General features: G+C 41.2%; 1 protein-coding gene across 4 annotated transcripts in view; it reads left to right on the top strand.

Moving 5' to 3' along the window:
* The first annotated feature begins 4501 nt into the window (after positions 1–4501).
* The window catches only part of SLC2A9 (solute carrier family 2 member 9), an 84432-nt gene continuing 67732 nt past the window's right edge, over positions 4502–21201 (top strand). For 2 of the 4 annotated variants that reach the window (XM_068188684.1, XM_068188681.1), the window contains exons 1-3: positions 10856–11006; positions 14603–14701; positions 20160–20320. In XM_068188684.1, the coding sequence (XP_068044785.1) occupies positions 10929–11006; positions 14603–14701; positions 20160–20320 (338 nt within the window). In that variant the 5' untranslated portion in view covers positions 10856–10928. Of the gene's footprint in view, positions 4650–8028; positions 8171–9376; positions 9463–10855; positions 11007–14602; positions 14702–20159; positions 20321–21201 lie in introns of those variants that run through there. The other 2 variants (XM_068188682.1, XM_068188683.1) reach the window with 2 other exon arrangements.

Below are 21201 nucleotides of genomic sequence, written 5' to 3'. Positions count from 1 at the left end.
ATGTTTGATACTATTTGTTTAACAATTTCTTTGTTTGACTTCCAGTCACCTGGCTACAATGATCAGGCTCAGCTAGAAGCCCAGCCTGCCCTGGTGATGAGGCAGGTCTGAGGTTCAGGTGTGAACTGAAGTGACCAAGTCAGGGGCAGGCACAGCCCTGTCACCAACAGGCAAGTCCACAGTGATGAGGCAGGTCTGAGTTAGTCAGGCCCACAGTCAGGGTAAAGTTCAGTTTTACCTGGACTGAGGACAGGGCTGAGAGCGTCCCTTGGCGTGCTCCCCTGAGGGAGGTGGAGGAGAGTCCCCCTCACAGCTGGCTGCCATGAGCTGCTGAAAATGGTAATAACTAACAGACTTTGATCCCAATATCTTTTGAAATGCAAAGCAGGCACTTAGCCACCAGCCTTTCCAGTGTTTCATAAGCCTTGGCACTGTAAGGGAGTTTAGTATCTTTATGTTCAGGTAGTTGAAATGTACTGAGTGTGACACAGCATTTTTTGTACCATTTTTTAAACTACAACAAAAGACATGTAAATGCCTCTGGAAATCACAGCTAAAGCTTGAGCGAGGAGGGAGGACCTACCTTACTTTTTCTTTTATTCCCCACTTCCTCAAAGTGGGAGAAAAACACGTGTCTAAAACATGCAGAATTTTACCACATTTACATATCAACATTTAATTACACAAATTAAGGTAGTGATACATTGAAGCCTATTTTTGTATTACATTACCTTTGCCTACTTTTAGAGGGGAATACTTTGATAATATCTCTTAACCTTCAAGAGAATAAATGGTGAACCACTGCTTGCCAGGCTTCATGAATCTGAGAATGGGAGAATAGTTTGTTACACAAATATCTCTGATTATTTTTAGTCCCTAGATGAAGAAAAATGAAACTTCAAACCTAAAACTACCGCTACACAAACGAAAAGGTTTTGACTTAGCTTGAAGTAAAGCTGGGATTGGGGTTATTTAAAATAGCTGGACAGGTTGGATAGGGCAAAGTTTGGCAAAGTTTATTTTCCTAGCTTGATTTCCAGGACTAACTTTCATAAGAAAGTAACATGAGTATATATTTCTACCCTAGGCTTGTTCTGCATCCTTTTTAGGCACATTCAGCCTCGAGAGGAATGTGTGTACTCCAGGCTCAAGCAGTGCTTGCTGCTCTCAGGGGACTGGAGCCTTGCAACTCAAGATTTGAGCAAGCACGTGACTAGCTGAGGTTGCAATGCATGCAAAGGCATTTTGATTCCTCCCTCTCCACAGAGATCAAGAGTGATGTCTAACGCTAGAAGAAGTCACTATATCAATGAGGATCATCCTTGAGTCAGAACAGAGAACTTGGTCTATAGGGTTGGCAATTCAAGTGATCTTTCAAAAAGATCACCAGTTCTCCAAAGATTTGGAGAAGTAGTAAGCAACTCCTGAGTGTAATAGCACTGCTCAAATATATTGGTCTCAGAAATTTTGAAATATTCTTTGATGTTCAACCAAAAGGAACTTAGATACTGGGTACGCTGCCTTCAGGATTGAGTCCAAATTTCCCATCCTGGAGGGCTTCATTTTGTGGTATTATCCTTCTGTATAAAACAAATTACTTTCAAAGTAATTTCCTTTCCACCTGGAGTGAACCTGTACAAAGCAGCAGCTCTGGTCTTAACTTAGGGCATGACCTCACAACATAAAAGCCTCCACTTGTCAATATTTAATTCAACATTTACTAAATGGTACATAAATGTTATGCTGATTTCACTGGTAATAACTTTGCAAAGATTTAACTAGCTTTACTCTACATGGACAGTAATGTTGGAAATAACCCTAACATAATAAAAAACATTAAACTCATGGCTCACAAGATTTTTCCTAAATGATGACACACCAGACTTGCATGTGTACATAAGAAAAAATGGTTAAAACAACACTAATGGCCAACACAGCAAAGAGTAATTATTAACCACTTTTTCTTGCAAAATAGCTGGAAAATAATTTGCTGTAGCTTATCCTACGAACTGTCACATAAAATCAACAAAAAACTATTTTAAAATATTCAATATTCTTGTTCTGTTCCCCCCCGGATCTGTTTGATCTCCTTGTACAGAAGCATAGGGATTTGGAACTTTGAGATTTTTAAGTTGAAAGGACTACTAAATAAGAATTGTCAGTGTCCTGGCTTGTCTCTCAAAACTGTGGTTTCAGCAGTGCAGGAAGCAGTGCATTTTATCAACGACATGCAGTCATAAAAAGACATCAAATTCCAGTTTTGGTGGTTTGACTAAATGAAAAGCTAGATATTCTCTCTTTCACTAGCAAAGTATTTATGGATGTGGTTAATTTTCCTATGGAATTAGCTTAAAACTAAACTGTATGCTACTCCTTTGCTCGATCAGAACATTTTTGTAGACCCAAAATCTTAGCATCAGTTTGAGCCAGCATTTCCAAAGGGACCCATCCATCTTTATGTGTGAATGAGCATTCACACACATAGTTACAGACACTGTACATCCTCTGGTTATCACATTTTCTCTAGCATTTGTGTTTCCAACTTCCTAACAATGAAAAAAAGCATAATGAACATTAAAATTTCACAGCCTTCTGTTTGAATTGTCACTTTGCAAGCTTTTAACATAGGCTTGCTTGTAATGTTCTAATTTTTCTGTTTTGTTTATGATTTCTTTCTTGTGTGGTATCTAACACAGAAGTTCATGTTTTGGTTTTGATGTTTCTTTGTCATGTCTGTGTAAGTTGCCCTTGAGATGGTTTCTTTGTATTCTTGCTCAAGATGAAACAGGGCAAACTAATAAACCTGAATCTATAGTTTGGGAAAACTTGGATCCAAGAGGTAGTTTGTTTAGTTTGAAAGGATTATTTTTATCATAGAACGAGCTTCAGTGATCATTGAATTAATGCTCTTTGAACATGCATATATGTCCAAAGCATACATAACTCATAAAACTTGTTTTATAATGTAGCAGTGCCAGCTTTATAGCCCTTCTAGTTTATTTTCCTGTCCTTATGCTAATCATGGGACATGCTAAGCAACAAGTCCTTTCCAGTAGTGACAGATGCTACTGGGAAGTAAAGCATCTTGGTTTTAGTTTTCATAACCTAGTTATGAAGTTTAGTTTTCATAACCTGTCACCTTGGATTAATTTTAAAGTTGTATAAATTTCAGTTAAAATGTAGATTATTTGAAATTAAAATTAAATGTATACAAGTCTGGAAGGCATCATCTCTCACTTGTAGCTGAGATATAAGATCTGTTTGAAATTCACTTGTCTGCTCCCTCATTCTTACTGCAGAGAATGCATCTCCTATTTTCTTCTAGCCACCATGTTACACAGACCTAAAGTACAAGACTGTATTTCCTGTTAATTGTAAGATATTGGATTCCAAGTCTAAAGATATTTTTACGTAAAAAAAAAAAAGCTAGGGGATCTTAAGGAGAATTTCTTTCCTGTTGCTCAAAATTAGTGTTTTCATTTACTAGCATCATGCAACTGGAGAAGGATGCCTATGTTAAGCTGAAGAAAATCTGATGCTAATATCTTTTGAGAACCTCATCAAAGTTTATGTAACAGGGTCAGAGGTGATCCGTAGGAGCTGCAAGAACAATTACAACTTGAAATACAAACCTAGTACCATGTGCTCAATAATCCCACTTTCCCCAAAAGAACGGGGTTAATTCAAATCCTAGCCAGAGTTTACAGTTTCAGCCAAGTCACCTCTGTACAGCTGCTTCTCTACCTAACACATCTTGGATACCTTAACATCTGCAAATTTAGGAATAATCCAACTAAATTACCTATCAGGTCCTTAGAAAAATACCTTGAATTTTCCAACAGAGCAATACCTGTAGGAGCAGGGAAAAGCCAAAGCAGACAGCACCTTTTTACAACGGATAGTTCTTATCTCTCTTAGCTTTGGGATGTAAGGAATTTATAACAAAGTCAAAACTGCTACACCCTTGTCCTGATCCATATTTTGTTCAATTTTTAAACTAATGCTGATATGGAGCACCTGCCTATGGTGCAAAGCCAGAACAGCAGACAAGGTAAACCTTTTTTGTTAACTACTGAGAGGTTAATTACTGTACAGTGTGTTCTGTACTCTACTGTCCCAGCCTTCCATAGTCTTGCAAAGGGTGAATCCTCGCAAGTACCACACACCATCTCACATGCTCAACTACTGGCCACTGTTTAAAGCTATTTACAGCATGTGGAATGCTGTGGGTGTTCCTCAGTGTAGTCACTTGTAATCAGGTAAAAGTATAAGAATGCAAGTCTTAGCCTTAGGCACTTGCATTTCAAATGTCTAATGGTTCAAATTCGGGAAGCAAAGGTTTTTCATGGTTTGTGGTATCTGAAACAATGACCTCTTGTAGGGTGTCACAGCCATACAAGGCAGTTTGTTTTCTATTGGGCAAAAAAGACATTGCATGAATTCCAGCTGAAGCGTCATACTATTCTTTGTTTTTGCCGTTAATTATTTATTACTTCTGAAATGGTATAAAAGAGTTAAATCTGGCTTTACATTTAACTCAGTGACTTAGTTGTCTCTATTTTAGAGAAGTCAGCAGCAGCAATTCTGAAGAGGGCTGCTTCTGAACTGCACTAAACTTCACTGGAAGAGAAGAATACTTCAGATAAGTGGTGAGTAGCATCTAGAAGCTGGACTTGACATTTTGCAGCAAATTTGACAATGTTCTCAAGGGCTTGACTTGAGGAGGGAAGAACAGATTTATCTTCATATAAACCAATGTTTTGAAATTTATAACAAATAATTTCCTGTGCTAGCCAAGTACTCAGCTTCTATGTAACTAGTCATTAACTCTGAAATCTGTCTTGCTATCCTAGTGTAACACATTTCTATGGAAAATAGCTTTAATTTTCGCCAGATTTTTTTGGAAGAAAATCCTCCAAAACCCAACAACAACCCACAACGGAACATTTCCCTTTGAGATAGAAACTCAGTCTTTCCACTTCTCAGTATAAGAGATTAGATTGTGACTTGTATGAAGTATTGAAATGCAAATATAATAATTCATCATTTTTCAAAGACACTTTAGGATGGATACTACAGGTACAGGAAGAAAAGAGAGATGCATTTTTTACCACTAATGTTAACTAATTACTTACAAGACAAGTATTTCTGGAAGCTGGAGTGTCTCCAGTATTTGAGAGTAAGTTTTTCTAAATAGTCCAGGACCATAGGAATGCTCTGTGTCTAATTAAAGTCGTACCCCATCTATTCCATCAATGGTATTTTAATATTGGGACTGCTAGATATTTTTCAAAAACAGTATAAGAAACATTGACTTGTACAGTCTCACTAGACTCAGAATAGATCTAGATTAACAAAACCAGTTGAGAAGAAAATAGTCCCTTCAGTTTTTAATGGAGTTCCATTGTACCTATTTTAACCAGATAGTTATGTCACTTATCAGGATCTAATACATAAACTGTTACCTGTTACTGCTCTGGGGACACAGACACTCAGAATGTGTTCTTCACATTGGATGCTCTAATTAATCAATCTTTTAATCAAGTGATGGTGGATTTCTTCTATGTAAGTGTGTATGTGTGCTTTATAGTACCAGGGAGAGGAGCACATTAATTGCAGTACATACCACAAACTAGGGGCAGAGGCATCTGTCTTGAAGCACAGACAAGTCCTCAGCTTGCATGTCCTACACTGCAAGAACAGATCCATTTTTGAAAGGCACAAGCACTCAGCCATAGAAAACTTCTGCTATAGCTGAGTAGAAAAAAGATAGCAGCGCACAAGCTATGGAATAAGAGTGAGATGCAAAACTTTTCTCCTCCATGCTCTTTTGCCAGAATTTTAGTGCTGATTCAAAAAATAAAAAAAAAGCAAGAAAGAAAGAAAGAAAAAAAAAAGATATTTTGAAACATGGACTTATTTCCAGTACAAAGCATAGCAAACCAAAGTAATTAAGTTGGGCAATTTTGCCTCCCAAAGGCAAAAATTATTAGATGTCAGTCTATCATGGACAACAAGACTTACTGAGTCTGTTTGGGTTATTTTTACACCAGTGTTTTCCAAAGCTTTGCCACTCACACCTTACTGTGGTGTTGTCTTTCTTGGTGCTTCTTTTTCCTGATTTTAAAAGAAAGCAAATTATTCTGCGCTACAGTTGAGAGAGATGTGTCCTGACAGTAAAAAGCCCTTTACATCCCTGAGACATCATACTAGTTTATAATTACAGGTGAATCTTGTCAGCTGGAGGCTGCTCTTACACATTTCTCCTGTCCATAGTAGTGCAATGTTGACACAGACATTATTTTTCTATGGAGGTAGCATAATTTTGTACCTGGGAGACAGATAAGGAAGCTTTGCATGCCCATAATGAGGAATTTGTGACAGAAGAATCTTTTACATCACAGATAAACTGCCTGAAGCTGGTCTGTGTTTTGCTTTGGGTGGAGTGACCGGGGCCGTGGTGTTAGTCCACGCTCATCGGATGAAGATGGCAAATGGGCCCTCAAAAGCCACTGAGCCTGTGCTCAGACTGGACAACAGTAATTGATCCAGCCCAGGTTTTATACACTTCTTAGTCTGGCTTGGTCTTGTTGGTTTTTTTTACCATCTGTGTCCTTTAACTCAGCTTTTCTGAGGTGGTCATCTCCTTGGTGATTTCATCATCTAACTTAGCAAATATGGCTGTTTAGAATCTTAGTTCACCTGAACTGCTCCCTTTGCATATTTGCTTTTTCTGAATAGCTTTCCAACAGCTTTTCTTTTTCCTGACTTGCAGTCAGTAAGTGAAAGTTGAATTTTCAATAGAAGATCAAAATTAAACCCGGATTACAGTAGGTTTATTCAAACCTCTCCCAAGTCAGTTTGCTGTGCCAGTCATAATGTTCCTTTTTTGTGAACTTCTGAGCCTTCCTTGCCAAAGCTAACAATTCATAGGACTCAGTTGAATTCCATGTCCTACCAGTGAACTCAACACATTCATCACCAAATAAACTGTTGGACAAATAGATAAGCGAACTGTAGCTGAAATAGAAGATGCCCTGGGCCTGACATAAATGAGCTTTTCCTGATTTGTCTCTCTTCCCTGCACACAGGTCAATAAGATGCAAAAATAACATAGACAAATCCATGCAGGATTTCAGTGACTTCTATCCATTCCTCTATCCTCTATATCCCCAGTCGTGACCTTTTATTTTTTGCATCAACTAGGATGTTCTGGATATGGTCAAGTTGATATCTTAAAAAAGTATAAGAGGGTTACCAGAGATACAGGAAGGATAGCTCAATCTTAACACTTACACTGATGGTGCATTGCTAGCAATTAAACTTTCCAGACACAACAGACAAAGCTTAAAATGTTTTAAAGATGTTCTGAAAAATATTCAGCCACATAAAAATAAGTTCAGTAAGGGAAGGCAGACACAAGTTATCCTGCTACTGGCTTAGCTGTGAGGTTATGTCTCTGTAGATACTTTGCAGATTGTTTCCGACTTTGTTGTTTCTGTTTCAGTGCTATGACCCATATACTCTGTCTTGTCAGCTCTTAAATTCCAGTTTGATGATGCTTTGTTTGTGCTCTGTCAGAATCTTCATTAATTTAATTATCTACTTTATCCATATATGAAATCTGTAAGGGATGTGGGAGCTTCAGTGAATAGGTCATGACATTATTTTTCATGTACTTGTTAAATGTGGCATGGGACAGGAGAACTGTTTGATGAGACTAAGGTTCTCTCCTATAAAGTGAAATACATTTTCATGAAAGCCCTTTTTGAGGAACAATTTAGCAGAAATTGACTAAGGCCCCTTGAAGCAGAGGAAAAGGAGGTTTTTTGCAGGTTGTTAGTATTAACTGCACTGGTAAGTAGAGAGGGAAGAAGGTCACTTTTCTGGCTTTAGTGCTTCTAGGATGTTGTTATCTCTGTGGCTTCTCTTAAAAGCTCAGACAAATTGCTTGGAACCATCTGATATAATGGCCCCAGTACTGCCAATGTCTCACAGAAGTGATTTCATTCTAAAATCCTCTTGAAAGTGTGATGGCCTCAACAATCCGGTGTGCTGCTTCACCAAATTGCCTGTTACTCCCCATGTCTCATGGCTCACGGTTTTGTAGACTCCTGTCTGGAAGACAACTTGTATTCAAGACTGGCTCTATCATTACTATAATGGCCATGTAAGCAAAAATCTTGAAATGCACTATCATCTCAAGATGTTGAAGCAGTATAACACAGTAATCCATGTTCCAAATTAACTGAACAATCTGGTGGACTGCTCAATGAAGCACCATGTAAATATCAGATTCTCTCTGAAACCAGTTTAGTTTCTTCATGAATTAAGATTAAAATGCACTTGAACATTATTTTAAGTACATATGGTGACGTACAGGCAAGAATTTGCTTGACAGAACAGTAAATAAATGGACGCCTCCTTTGCAAATGCACAATGACCAAGCTAGTATAGGTCTAATAATCATTAAAATCACACCAACAATTAATCCAAGTGCCCTGGCTGCAAGCCAGCCATGGTAATGTGTTGTATTGTGTTTTTCTACTTGTACCTGTTTTGTAATGGTTTATTCTTGTACTCCCTATTTTCCCCAATAGTTCTGCCCCAAGCTACCCCTTTCCTTTTATGTCAATCCCCTCCTTCTCCATCTATGTCAGTCACCTTCTCCCGGCCTATGCACCCCTGAAAAGTGCTGTGTCATTCCCCTGTCCCCTCCCTGGTGCCTTGTCCATCACTCGACACCCCATTCCACTCCTCCAGAATCTTCTACCCAGGGCGTTGAGTAATTGGGCGAGGACCAGGGATCCCTCCTCTGCATTCCCCCTATTGGCCCTTGCACCTGCCTGTTCCCCCACCTTCCATTCCCCCAAATCCCCTCACTGGTTGTTGGGTGATCCGTACCCCGTTACCACCCCTGTTTATAAACTGTTGCAAGAGCCCCCTCGGGGCTCTCATCTGTTGGCTCTCGTCTGTTGGCTTCCCTAAGGCTTAGAACTCTTTGGAGCTCTCGATAAAATCCTTGGACTTTGCCCCAGAAGAGAGTCAGCCTTTTCTTCTTCCACAGTCGTTGTCTGCCGCTCCTCCTGTTAGGGTCAACACCATCAGCGCTCGACCCTAGCCACTCCCCAAACCTCCTGGAGGTACAGGGGAGTGTCCCCTGCCATCAGCCGAGTCATCGCTGGTCGGGCAGACCAAAGTGGACATTGGGTGGACATGGCGACAGTAATGTAGTTCCACCTGACTGAGTAAACTTCTTTTGTAGTTGCAGTGAGTCTGATATTCCTCCTTTAATAGTGACAGCAGGTCTACTGAAGAACATGTATCTGTTTTCTCTTCTGAACAGTAGCATAGCTTTCTCTCTTTTCTTCCTCAGCTATTATTTCACAAGGTAACAGAATGGAGAACAAACAGCAAAGCAACAGCATGATGAAAGAAAAGAATGCAGTAAAGAAAAAAGTGGTGAGTGAATTCATCAAATCTTCTGTCAAGGCATTTGTTTGCTATTTGGAGACTGGAGGTAGAAAATAATTATAAAATAATTCTTTGGTATCTATAAGAATTCTTACTCCTTTTTTTTGAGTAGCATATGTTTAGTTTCTGTAACTAACCAATGGTGGTTGGAAAGGGTCAAAAATTGTGGTGTGTTAAGGTGAGATATTATGTACATATTAATCACATGTAGCCATGGTGTTTTTATTTGAGTAAGAACTGAACTACTTGCACTGCTATTTAACATAAAACAAAACACAGGTGTCCGATTCATCTCAAATATACTCTGTATATTCCAGGGGCTTGATTCTCCTAACTTGACTCTTTTTTTTTTTTTGACTCTTACAACAATTCAGAGATGATAAATGTGGTCCAGATCTTCTATCAGCATGTACAATAATTGTACACATTCATGAGTAGCATCTGGCTTTCTATTCAAACACCAGTCATCTTGATCTGAGCCAATGACACCTCGAAGATGCCGCATCATAAACTGTTTCCCAGTCTGCATAGCTTAATGGCATTACTTACTGTGTCTTTGAGAGCTCTAAGATAGTTCTGAGGTATGTAACATATCAGAAGTGAAAACAGCTCAGATTTACACCAATATCAGCTACAGTCACTTGGGGACAATTTCCAGATGCACTTAATACTCATCATTGCCAAGTAGAAGGTGTCATTTAACTCTTAGCTGTTCAAAATTCCGTGTTTGCAAGTAGGTACCTTCAAATATAATAGCTGAAAGCTTTTATCATCCCCAGGTAGCATGTCTAATCCCCATCCTTAACACAGCAGTAGTGTGGCGTGTCAGATCTAAACCTCCTAAGGCTGTGGAAACATCCTTAACATCTTAATTGGCTACAAGTCTTGCGGTACCTTCACAAGGTAACACAGGAAGTCTTCCCCGCCTTAGTCTAGAGTCTTGCTTACAGAAAGGCTGCCCAGATCTCCAGTCGGGACCACGGCAGGGACTCCTGCAAGCCGTGGTCCCCCAGCCCCAGCGTCACTCGGCGGCGGGGCCGCGATGGACACCGAGCGGTGACATTCCCCTGCCCTACCTGCTCTACTGGGTAAATCCCCGCGGAGCGACGGGGCCTGTCGGGCAGCCCCAGGCAAGGCGGCGGGTAGGCACATTCTCCTAAGTTATGTGCGAGCACGCACAGAAGTGAGCTCGTGTTCCCCATCGCTCGAGTCCTGCCCGCAGCCCCGGGCGCCGGCTCTGCCCCTCCCGAGAGCCGCGTCCTCCTGCGGCCGGCACTGCGCGGCCAGGCCAGGGACAAGGACAGGGGCAGGGGCAGGGGCAGGGCCGCCGGGGCCCCGGGCGCCCCCGAGGGCCCGGCGCGGCCCCCGCCCGCCGCCGCCCCCGCGGCCGCGCCCCCGCGGCGCCCCGCGCTGCCCCCGGGGATGCGCGGCCGCGGCGCGCGTGCGGCGGCGGCATGGACGGAGCGGCGGAGCCCGAGGCGGACGCGCTGGTCAGGCGGGGAGCGGGGGGCGGCGGCCGCGCCCGCCGGGGCGTAAGTAGTGCGGGGCAGCTTTCCGTGCTGCGGGAATGACCGCAGCACGCACCGCGGAGTGAGAGCGAGCCGCCGGTGCGGGCGGGGAAGCTCGGCTTGTGATGCCCGCGCCTCCGGGAGGAATAACGGGAGAGGGGGTGATTCCGATCCTCTCTGGCATGGTGGGGAGGGTGGTGCACGGAGGCTGCGGGAGTCGGAGTAACTGCCCGGGGCTTCCCCGAGAGCCAGACGGAGCTTAGGCTGCACAGCCCTTCCCCGCTCGGGAAGTTGGTGGTGCCGGTGCAGGGGAGGCCGGTGCTGGGCAGAGCTGAAAACGCCACAGTCGCCGAGCCGGGACCCGGAGGATGGGCGGGGGTCAGCGCGGGGCCGCTGTGTGCCAGGCCGGGGAAGCGCCGGCCGGCGAGAGTTGAGCGAGGCGAGGGAGCGCTGCTGCCGCTCCCTCGCTGCTCCTCAGGACCATGCTACTCGCAAGCTCTCAGGGCAAGGGCAGAGCCCCGGAGAGAGGGACGGAGGTTTCCATTCATCGCCCCCAGCCCCGAAGGCAGAGCTGCCGGAGGGCGCGGGGTCCGCGGGCACCTGACGGGAGCGCCTGGCCCGCGCCGCACCTGGGTCTCCCCAGTATGGCGCTCCAGAGTCCAGCTTTCCTGTGTCAATTAGCATTATCTATTTAAAAATATTAAACTCCTTATGCATGCATGCAATGCTTACCACCAACAATTGTGTTTAATTTTAGTCTGGGGAGGGGGCTATAACTAACCAAAGTACAGCACTCTAAACTATGTTTTGAAAACCGAAGTGCAAACTGTCATGCAGTAAATGAAAAAAAAAAAAAAAGACAAATTAAGACTCATGGTAGCCAGCACAAATATTTCACTCTATACTGAACAAGGACTGGAGTTGAGAAAAGCACTTGCAGACCACAGTGCACTAGGATCTGTGATTAGACCAAAAAATGTGGTCTTTCACAAGTAAGCAGTCCTCGGGTATCTGCAGGACTTTGCTGCGAACTGACATGCAGCTTTCCTGACTGAACACTTATTGCTGTGGTGCTGGCGACACATTCCTGCCCCTGGGCTGACAGCAGCGACGCAGGAGCACACGCATGGCCGGGAAGCCAAGGAACACCTATGAAGGAGGCGTGGTTGCCTTCTTTTTTCCTGGCCATTCAAAGACACTGAGGGTTGTGTTTATCTTTCCTGTCCTTTTACTAGTGTTGTCACAGGGTAAATTTTTGTTTTGAGCAACAGTTTGATTTTTTCTTTTTTTGCATTCTTGCTTCATTGTGCTTTTGTCTTTATCTGGTGTTGCTGAAACCTGAGCAAATATTTAAAATCGTGAATGAGGAGACAAGCCATGGAGGAATTGAAGTTCATGTTCCAAGTTCCAAAACCTCTGAATTGAGTGAGCTTGAGGTTTTCTTCAGCAGCCTGTATACTGAAAACCTCCACGGTATTGAAAAAGTTTCTAAACCCAGTTATCACAGTGCAAGATTTTCTATACACTTCTGTGATTTGCCCTACAGTATCTTCCACTTAGGCTCACATGCATATAATTTGCCTGTACTGAAATTTTTGTGCATTCATTGATTTTTTTAATAACCATTAGGCTATATGTTCCAAATAATTTTGCTTGCAGTATTTTTCTGATGTATCTAATGTTGTTGCAGTAGAGCCCTTTAGAAATATTGCATCAAGATTACTGCATAACACTGGGGAACTCACACTTATTGTTTGTGAACCCTTTGGGAGCAGCCTGGTAGACCACAAAAAATATTTTCCCCAGCATCATTCATTCAGAGTAGTAGCAATTTCTTCTAAGCTCAGGAATGCTTGTGCATAGCAGAGAAATAATAGGCACCCAATACGAAGTGTTATCATCAGAAGTTAAATAAAGCCTTATGAAAAGTATCTGCACTTTGTTAACAAAGTAATGGTGCAAACTGTGTGTGTGTGTGGCAGGCTCATTTTAAGAAGCTGGCTAGTAATAATAAATTGTATTTGGCTTATGTAATGATCTCAACGGGATATATTTCCTACACAAGGCTTTTCACCCCCTGCACACTTCCTCCTGACCTGACCAAAAGCAGGCTGGTTAATGAACTGTGTAATCTCTTAAAAGGTTCCCACATCATGTGGAAGAAGTTAAAAACACTCAGCTGTCCTGCAGGGTTTATTTTGAACGCTCAGAGCTGGCAGCTATGAGCGTGGCAGACCCCACATGTGCTGGGTTGTACACTGTGCTCCCCACCCTGGCACCTGGGTGTCTCATCCCTTCTCCACAGGTCACAGAGTGACACAGACGTGTGCCACACCAGTGTGGCACAAGAGCTGTGGCACATGCCAATAGCCACGGTGTGTTTACCGGCACTGCTGTGCCCACAAGGCTGGTGGAGCTCGTTCCAGTCCGCTGTCACTGCAGCTATGCCATGTGCCAGCTACACAAACCTCTTTCATGCTCAGGACCTGCGTTTTCCAAAGTGAACGCACAACTTTACGCAGAATATTCACTCATTAAACTGGTGTGGTGTGGTGAGTGATATAACTGAAGCAGAGTTTCTTAGGCCTGCTTAAGCAGGTCTTCCTCCTTTTGAAAGGATTGAGGTATAAGTGAGTGAGGAGGCTGGGCATAAATAGCAGTGAACTGTGCCTGAAATTCTATATTCTTATCATAACTGTTTTTAAAATTGAAAAGACATTAAAAATACATCCATTTCAACACATTCAGAGTTGTCTTTCATCATCTACACAATGACATTTGCAATTGACCAGCCACCCAAACAGTAACTTCAGTGTCTCTTGGCTGGGAATGGTCTCTTCTGCCACATTCTGTGATCCAGAAGGAGAAGTGAATGGCAGAAAGTAATACTGTGGAAGTTGGAAAGGAATGCAAATGCAAAATCTCTCAAATCAAAGCAGTTCTACCTTTTATTCAACAGCTGATGTGGAAGCAGAAATTGCAGATTTGGGCTAGAAAGAGTATGAGGAGGATGAGGGGAGAAGACCTGAGGAGGGAGAAGTACAGATGTGCCACTGGGAAAAAGGGCACTGGAGAGTGTGTGTGGCAACAAGTTACTATTGGAAACTTGCATTCAGATTACAAAACCTAGTTTGTAGGCATCATTTTGATGTTTTTGGTCACAATTTCATTAATCCTTTTGGTTGTGGGGGGGTGTGCACACCATCTCATGAATTTTCAGCCAAGTCCAATCTACCCACAGACCTGTTGTGTTACATATATGCTATACCTTACTTCACTGTGTTAGTGATATATTGTCAACAGCTTCCTTTGCTGAGATTATTCTTCCCCAGCATTTTACTTTTTTGGTGTGGGAGATGCTAGAAGGCTTGCAGCAGAACTCTGCGAGATTGAACGAAGTTCAAATGTTCACTTATGCCTCCATAGATGTTAAGTGACATGCTGTCACTACAAATGTAATGTTTCTCAGATTGAGCAAGGGGAAGTGTTTCAGGCTATTATTCTGCAGCAAGGACATTTGCCTGCAGAAGCTATGCAAGATAGCTAAAGAATATTTACAACCTGAGGTACATTAATTTTGAGTGTATTAACAATGGCTGCATCTTTTCTTTGTTTTTCAGAATTGGTCTGGGAGTCTTATTTTAGCCTCCTTAACTGGTGCTTTTGGGTCGTCTTTTCTGTATGGTTACAATCTGTCAGTGGTGAATGCTCCTGCAGGGGTAAGTGACTGACTAAAGTGAAAATTAATATCAGTAGAGGGCAGCCTTGTCCAAATATTGTCTCCTCAGCATCCCGCCTTTATAGTCCTCCTGATTACATAGTAGAAGGGGATTAAATCTCGTAAAGTAACATTCACAAAACCTTCTTTCTGCTTCCCATGAGGTTTTCACATAAATTCAGTAACTGTCAGAGAGCTAAATGCTGCTGTTGAGGTGAACAGGTGCACATGCTTTGCTTCTCATTCTCCCAAGTCCAGGCTAATCATGAATCTTCTTGCACAGTTTTATGTGATATTTTTAATATCAAATTGGGGAGTATTCAGTAGCTGCATGCACATGTTCAGCAATGTCTGTTCACGTAATTCAGTTCTAGAGGGTTGCACAACATTTCATTCCCACAGTACTGATATTATAAATAATGTGTCTGGTTTCCTCTTAAATGCCTCTGGTTTCCTCTTAATGGGCCTCCTCTTCTGCGTTTTGTCGTGATGTCTTGTTTGGTTCCGAATTCTAAACTTCTTCATCTATTGGCTGCAACATGTGGGATAGATTTGATGAATAGAGCACTGTGAAATCAATATACAAAATTTGTGGGAATTTCATTAAAATATCAGTTATTACAAATGGAAATCTGAACATTTTGTTTTTACACTGGCTGTCTAGACGCCCTCACTTCAGTCAAGCACAGCAGAAAGAAATTCAGTGGAGTTGCAAGCAACACTATTTTGAAAACTAGCTAGTAAATATTGGGAATTAACTGTGGAAAATCCATCTCAAAATACTTCCTTTCCAAAGCTAAGTTCCTTCCTTTTGAAAATCTCCTATTAAAATATGTGGCTAGATTTCCACCTAAACAGGTTTTTTCATGTTAAAGCTGGATGCAATATTTATGCAAATAACAAAAGAAGCATTTTTTAAAATTTATGTTCTATATGTGGATTTTATTTGGTAAACTGTTGACCCAAAGGAGTAGGAAGAGACTCAGCCTACAGAAATTTTTAATTGCTCACTTCATAACTTCCTGGAGTTTTCTTCAAGTTCCTGTATTTTATATACTGGTTATTCAAGGCTGGATAAATTGGATGTTAGCATGACATGTCAAGGCATCACTTCACCTTGTAGTCATCAGAGGATAAACACAACTTAGAAAAAATCAGCAAGCTGTAATTCTGTGAGCAATGGTATTGATTGTCCTGATGGAAAAATCCTCCCTGCACTGCCTTGGGGCTGTCAATCGAGCAGTGAGAATGAGCCAATTTCTAAACTTTTAAGTACCATTTTAAAAATTGACTGCCCTGGTAGTCAGAGCTTTCTGTCACTTTCTGCAGGAGTAAGGGAAAGAAAGGATGATGGGATGTGCTCCTTGGCAGCACTCAGAAAGTTCTCTTTGAATCATGTGATAGATTACAGTGGTGTGGGTGGGCAGGTTGAAGATGCAACCCTGTGACAAATGCTAAATTCCAGGTTTTGTACTTAATAACACTTCCAGGATTGTCTGGTTTTGTTTGAAATCTTTAGTGTGGCTTTTGTGCTGAAACTGGGCACTATGCTGATGCCTTTGGTTATACCATTACAGGTATGCATGGAGTCTCCTTTGGTGTTCAGTGTTTGATTGAGAACTTCATAACTCTCTTATTCAGGTTAAGCCACACATTAGCTAGGGCTAAGGAGTAGTCCTACTGACAAGGAAGCTGTGTAGTTCAGGAAGAAAATACCACTCTATCCTTTGGCCCTCTCTCTAGCTCCAGGATTAATATGTGTCATCCATTTGCCTATGACAGACCACTTTCCTGTCCCTGGAGCTGCAGTGACCAGGATGAAGGGAGGAGCATAGGCTGAGGTCATAGCCATGGTGGGCAACAGTGAGCCATATCAAAGCTGTGCTTCTTGCAGCACAAGAAAAGGAACCTTTGTCCCATCTGTTTTCTTCTGTATCTAAATCAGTCTGCTGCAATGTGACCCTTTGGGAATACTGATGTGAGATGACTGGGAAACACCAAAGCTGAGCACCTTGTAGCTATAGATAAAAGCAGCCTTGTAGAAGTTATACTGGGAGTGCAATAATTCCTACAAGTTGTAAATTGTGTTTCTCTTATAAACTTAGGAAGAATAATTTCTTGTGGTGACATGCAGCTTACAGCCGACATTGTCAGATTGTCCTTCTCTCCATAGGATGCTGTGTATCTTCTGCCCCTGTTTATTTCAGTACAATTCCTCTTGATGCTGAAGTCCTCCAGCCTTAGAGGAAGACTGTACAATCCTTTGAGAAGTAGTGAAAAAAGGCTTGATTATGACAGTTGACTAAAACACAGAATGTTTCCAGGGTCCTTGAACTGAGCATGTCAGCAGGATGTCAACAGGAGTGGATGGAATGAAGGAAGTTAATATAAGACTGAAGTATGGAACTATATGTAAATTCTTGTGTTCATTTTCTTTCAGTGCCACAAATTGTGTCAGCTTGTCAAACCACAGGGGACTTCTAGAGCATGAAACTCTTAATCTCAGGGTAGTGGGTTCGAGCCCCACGTTGGGCGCCAGTCTGTAGGGGGTGCTGGTGTCCTGGGTGGTCAGGACGGATGGAGACAAGAGATCTCTGAAGTCAGGTCTTAGAATATACAGTTTATTGCAAAAAGAGTGGGTGTGGGACCCTGCTTGGAACTGCCAGCCACAGCTTGGAGCAGTCCCCAAGGAGTGGGGGCATGGAGAGATCGTGAGAGAGAGAGATGCCAAGAGACTGTCTGGTTCCCCAGGCACACTTTATCATAGGGCTTCAGAGTGGGCGTGGAATAAAACTTGGGCCAATGGGATTACAGATACCTGATGCTTCAGGGGAGGGTTACAGATGTGGGATAAACTACACATTTTTGAGGGATGAGACAGAACATTCCATTTGACCCTTGGATCTGTCTGTAGGTCAAAAGGGGGATTGCCTTCCACTGGCTATACTGTTGTTTTTTGGTTGTTTAGCAACTAAGGTTTGGTATCTCAAGGCTTGTTCTCCTTTCAGTCTCACTTATAGTTTCTGTATTTTCCAAATCTTTTGCCAGGCAATCATATTTATAAGGCTTTCCTATTTCATCTTCCCCAACAGTGGGCTTTACTTCAGGTCATCTCGTGAGGCAGAATTAGTCTAACTTCCTGATTGTTGCAAGGGGGAAGTAAGCTGCACATACTCTGTTCAGAGCTGAGATTGCTTCCCACTCAGTTCCCTGTAGTTCTGTGGGAAAGAGCATGGCCCATCACAGGTATGATTCCTTGAGAAACCCAGAATTACAAGTTTCCATGGGCTTGTTCAAAGAGTTTCCAGAATTTATTAAAAACATATGGGAGAATTTGACACTAGGAAGACAAAAGGTTTAATTGAATACAAGATGAAGCTATCTTTTCCTGAGCTGAATTTATACAGCTAATTTCATGGACTGATTGTGGGCAATGCCTGTGAAACAATAATGTGCTTTGTGCTCTGCAAGGGAAGCAAAATCCCTGCTACTTTCTGCTCTGCAGCCCTTGACCTCTTCCTGCAGGAGGCTGAAGCTCTGAGCTCCTATGGCACAAACATACAGCCTGCTGTGACAGCTGGTTCAGTAGTTGTCACTGTGTGTGAATGACCCCTGTAACTATGGGTAAGACAAGGAAAATATTTCCCTTGTTTTATAATATATCCATTAGATTCATATATATATAAATTTAAAAATTCCTTATATTCCTCTTTTCTTTCAGCACTACTATCAGAATGAACTGAGGCAGTTGAGAAAATAAGATACTGATATCAGTCAGGCACTATTTTTCGTAGGCTTTGTTTAGGGGCTAAAATTTTTGTATACAGGTTTATGCTTTTAGTGTTATTGAGACACCTGATCAAAATATCAAAGGAGCTTTTACACAGAATTCAATGGATTCAAATCCAGTAGATTTGTTCTACCAGGTTTGTTTTGTGTCATGTGTATCTTCTGAAAACCTCTGTGTTTTATTAGCTTCCCATTTATTAGCAATGGGAGTCCAGAGAGAGGTGCTAGTACATGTCAGAACATCCATCTATCTGTTACTAGTGAGTGTTTTAGTTTGTACTTTCTTTTCTTGAATATTTGCAGTTATTTGATGTCTCCTTGTAAATATCTAAGTTATGCTGAGAAAATTAGTCATAACACAAGAGGAGAATAATTTACATACTATTTTTAGCCATTATCATTAACAAGAAATGCTAATAGTGTTCTAAAAGTGTTTTCTCTTAGTATTCATTACTATCAGAAATTAATTTCAAATAGAAAACAAGATGTCTGAATCTAAATATAATCTGAGTATTGGTGTTAAAGAACTAAGATGTTAATACATGATTTAATGTCAGATTCATTTGGAATCTTACTGTGAGACTTTTAAATTTAAGCACCAAAATGACTTGTCTTTTTATTTTTAAAATTATTTTAAAATGTTTTTTTCCCTGTCTGTTTAGAAACATTTAAGATAGGATGGGGAAAATAACCCTGTTCTCCTATTAATTCAGGGCACAAGAAGTTTAGAAATTTGATAGATGAAAGACAAGAAATTGTATGTTCTACCTTCACCCTTCTTAGGTATTTTATAGACGGAGAGGTGATGATTCAAAGTAAAAGTCCTCAAATAGAATATTTCATGAGTCCAAGGCCAGACTTTAGGTAAAGTTTGTGAAGTTCCTAGTTTGAACAGGAAAAATGTGGTGGCTTATTATGCTGAGTCCTGTCCCATGATAGTTTAGGAGCTGTTATATTCTGAATAAAATCAGAGAAGAAACTGGGAATAAGTAATTAAAGATACAAGATTAAACTTCTGATACTGTAGAGCTTGAGAGCTTTTCCCAAGTTTGTTGTGCCCTTCTGCTGAAGTGACTGCAACTTCCTTGGTACTGTATCCTTGCCAGAGCATCAGGCATGGTGGCATTTCCTTGGTTTTGAGCAGCATAAAAACAAGAAAGCTTGACTAAAGAGAAAGTAAATAGGAGATGTCTCTGCAGGCAATACAGAGACTATGTTAAAATGCTGTCCTGGAACTGTGAGAGCTTAACCTTTTAAAAAGATTAAGAACTTTGTCTAATTGAACATCAGGGAAGGGAAGTTGTTAGAAGGTATCCTTCAAAAACCTGTGGTTGTGCTCATGTGAGGAAAGCAGAGGAAGAGTGTAAACTTTGGCATGTTAAAGGCTGAAGAGTGATCTTGTCCTGGACATTCTTGTCTACCTGTGGAGTTTTTTTCCCCACCTGATTTGGTACCCCCTTGTAGTTATATGTATTTATGCTTGGACTGATTTAGTTAGTTTTATTTTAGTTTTATGTGGCCCCATTTTTTGAAGGAGGGAGATAGAAGAGCAAGAAGGATTCCTGTAAGAAAACTACTGGGGTTTTCTGGGTTTTTAATTCTGTTTCTCTCAGTTGCATTCCTAAAGTGTGAATTTTTTTAATGTATTTTTATTATCTATTTTCTTTCAGTATATCAAGAAGTTTTACAATGAAACTTGGGAGAGGAGATATGGCTTCTCAGTGGATGAAGGCACGCTGACGCTCCTCTGGTCCATAACAGTTTCCATTTTTGCCATTGGTGGCCTTGTGGGTGCCATTATTGTTACCCCAATTGTGAAGTTCTTTGGAAGGTAAGTGTTTTAGAAAACTTGCATTTTCTAAAGTAGTTTCTCACTTAGTCTCTCTAGAAGGTTTTACTTTTATTAAAAAACAAAACAAAACAAATCTTAAAATTCAGAAAACTTACTGTGCATCATTTGAGTCACAGAAGCCATTTGCTCTGAATGGGCAGTGGGTTGAGATGTCAAGGAGTGTGAATTGTCAAGTATGCCAAAGGAAAATACTGTAAAATAGAACTGATTTCACAAAAGACTGGCAGAATCTTGTTTCATGAGTTTACTGAGTATCTTACGTAAACAAACAAAGCTATTGACATATTTCATTTGCTTTTTAACAGCATTTGCTGTCATACGGTAATAAAAATTTACTCTTTTTTCAATCCTTATGTCAACTTAAAATGCAGTTTGAAGAAATGGACTAGGATGAAGTTCCTGTATGGCCTTCCCCAAGAAGGGGGTATGCCATCCATTCTGTACAATGCAGTATTTGACCAAGTCTTGACCATAGAAAATATGAGTATTTTAGGAATGTTTGTGTTGTGTGTGTTTGCATTTTTGCTGCAGGTACTAACTAGGTATTTCTGTCAAATTTTTGTGTCAGTCTTTCAAATAGAATTTGAAAGGTAATTTATAATTTATCTATATTTAGAAGGGCAAGAAAAAACCCCACCATTGTAGCATTCATCATAACTGCTCTTTTGGACTTTTCTTAATTGTAAATTCAATATTATTTGATATCTTTTAGTCAGTTAAATTACAGGAGAACATCATAATGGCGGCATAAATATAAATGTAAACCTCCTGTGTTCTTACTTTCCTGTTTTACATTTTGACTATTTCCATTAGACTGTACTTTCCTAGGTCTATTTTTCATTCTTCCAACTTGTCCATAT

Source organism: Anomalospiza imberbis, chromosome 4, assembly GCF_031753505.1.
Source record: "Anomalospiza imberbis isolate Cuckoo-Finch-1a 21T00152 chromosome 4, ASM3175350v1, whole genome shotgun sequence".
Lineage (NCBI taxonomy): Eukaryota > Metazoa > Chordata > Aves > Passeriformes > Viduidae > Anomalospiza > Anomalospiza imberbis.
This window is presented reverse-complemented; position numbering and strand designations above follow the sequence as displayed.